The sequence below is a fragment of the Otolemur garnettii genome, unplaced genomic scaffold, assembly GCF_000181295.1.
Source record: "Otolemur garnettii isolate 467f Iridium unplaced genomic scaffold, OtoGar3 scaffold00237, whole genome shotgun sequence".
NCBI lineage: Eukaryota > Metazoa > Chordata > Mammalia > Primates > Galagidae > Otolemur > Otolemur garnettii.
In genome coordinates this window covers 90,587-92,365 of record NW_003852632.1, presented here as the reverse complement: position 1 = coordinate 92,365, position 1,779 = coordinate 90,587, and the positions used below count along the sequence as shown (strand labels likewise).

The 1,779-nt window shown below is 43.0% G+C and overlaps 1 protein-coding gene across 1 annotated transcript in view; it reads left to right on the top strand.

Annotated features, from left to right (window-relative positions):
• The window catches only part of MCM4 (minichromosome maintenance complex component 4), a 22,691-nt gene that overhangs the window by 13,138 nt on the left and 7,774 nt on the right, over positions 1-1,779 (top strand). The window contains 1 exon segment of the mRNA XM_023508280.1: positions 1,119-1,378. Coding sequence (XP_023364048.1) covers positions 1,119-1,378 — 260 coding nt within the window.

Below are 1,779 nucleotides of genomic sequence, written 5' to 3'. Positions count from 1 at the left end.
CCAGGAGTTGGAGTTTGCTGTGAGCTGTGATGCCATGGCACTCTACCCAGGGGGACAGCTTGAGGCTCTGTTGCAAAAAAAAAAAAGCAGGAGGAAACAATCAACTATTCAAGGTTTCTAGTGTAAAATCATAAAAAGATAAATGTCAAACCTCAGTTTGGGAAAACTTTCTAGAAGAGTAGATCCAGTTGGTGTGCTTGAAGTGTTGGTTATTCATCTACTTGTAATGCCTTGAATTATATTCTTCAGAAAACAGGGCAGAACACACCTACTTGGTCAGAAATGCCTCTGTTGGCTGAGCTCGGGCTTGTAATCCTAGCACTCTGGGAGGACAAGGCGGGTAGATCTCCTGAGCTCAGGAGAGTGAGACCCTGTCTCTACTAAAAATAGAAAAACTAGCTGGCATTATAGTGGGCACCTGTAGTCCCAGCTACTTGGGAGGCTGAGGCCAGAGGATCACTCAAGCCCAAGAGTTGGAGGTTACTGTGAGCTATTACAGATAGCTATTACACCAGGGTACTCTATTACTATTACTGTGAGCTATTACAGATAGCTATTACACCAGGGTACTCTATGCAGGGTGACAGAATGAAACTTCTATCTTTTAAAAAAAAAACCTCTCTTATTAACAACAACAACAAAAAATCCTTTTTTCTTCACCTTTGATGCAATAGACTGTTACTGTGTATGAAATAACTTATGAATGATTCTTAAAGATAAATTTTTAGTTCCTTTTTAAGTTTTTGGTGTGAGATTTTACCATTTTGTTCCAATCAAATAAGAGCTGAGCAGATTCTGTGTGCTCAGCTTAGGAAATTAAACTACACCTATTGAACCCAGCCATGAGCTGGGCCTTGAGCTAGAAGCAAAGTAATTTCATTTCACCCTTGAAACAAATGTATGTGGTATGGGTGTGCTCGGAGAGCTGCCTAAGGTCATTATTAACACATAGGCACAGGCAAATGTTCTCAGGTCTGCTGTTGGCAGCAACTGGGTGTTTTCTAGCTTCCCCCTCACCTCCACACCTCCCCGCCTTAGTCCTATGCTGTCTCTGTGGCTGCTGAGCCTGTCATGAAGACTCCAGAAGGTAAAAGCCCTTCTTACTGTTGTGCCCTTAGGTATCTATCGGGCAGTGCCTATTCGAGTCCACCCCCGAGTGAGCAATGTGAAGTCTGTCTACAAAACCCATATTGACGTCATTCATTACCGGAAAACGGATGCAAAACGTCTACATGGCCTTGATGAAGAAGCAGAACAGAAACTTTTTTCAGAGAAACGTGTGGAATTGCTTAAGGAACTTTCCAGGAAGCCAGACATTTATGAGAGACTTGCTTCAGCCTTGGCTCCAAGCATCTATGAACATGAAGATATAAAGAAGGTAATAATGGGTCTTTAACCAGGAGTTTGGATTTAGTTGTTTGTGATCAAACAGTGTAAACTTCTCTACCACCACCCCCATAAAAGGTGTGAACTTCTATGTGAGCTATGACATCACTGTATACTGTGAACTGTGCAAAAAGAGGCCAGATGGGGTCAGAACAGGGATTGACATGGCCAGGATTCTGGTGTGATAGTGCAAGCTCATGTATATCCAAATTGGTCAGGATCAAGAGAGCTTTTAAAGCACTTGTGTGCACCTTTTTATACCTTTCTGCATTTTCTTTTTTAAGAGTCTCAAGGTGTTGCCCTGGGTAGAGTGCCGAGGTGTCACAGCTCACAGCAACCTCAAACTCTTGGGCTTAAGTGATTCTCTTGCCTCAGCCTCCCAAGTAGCTGGGC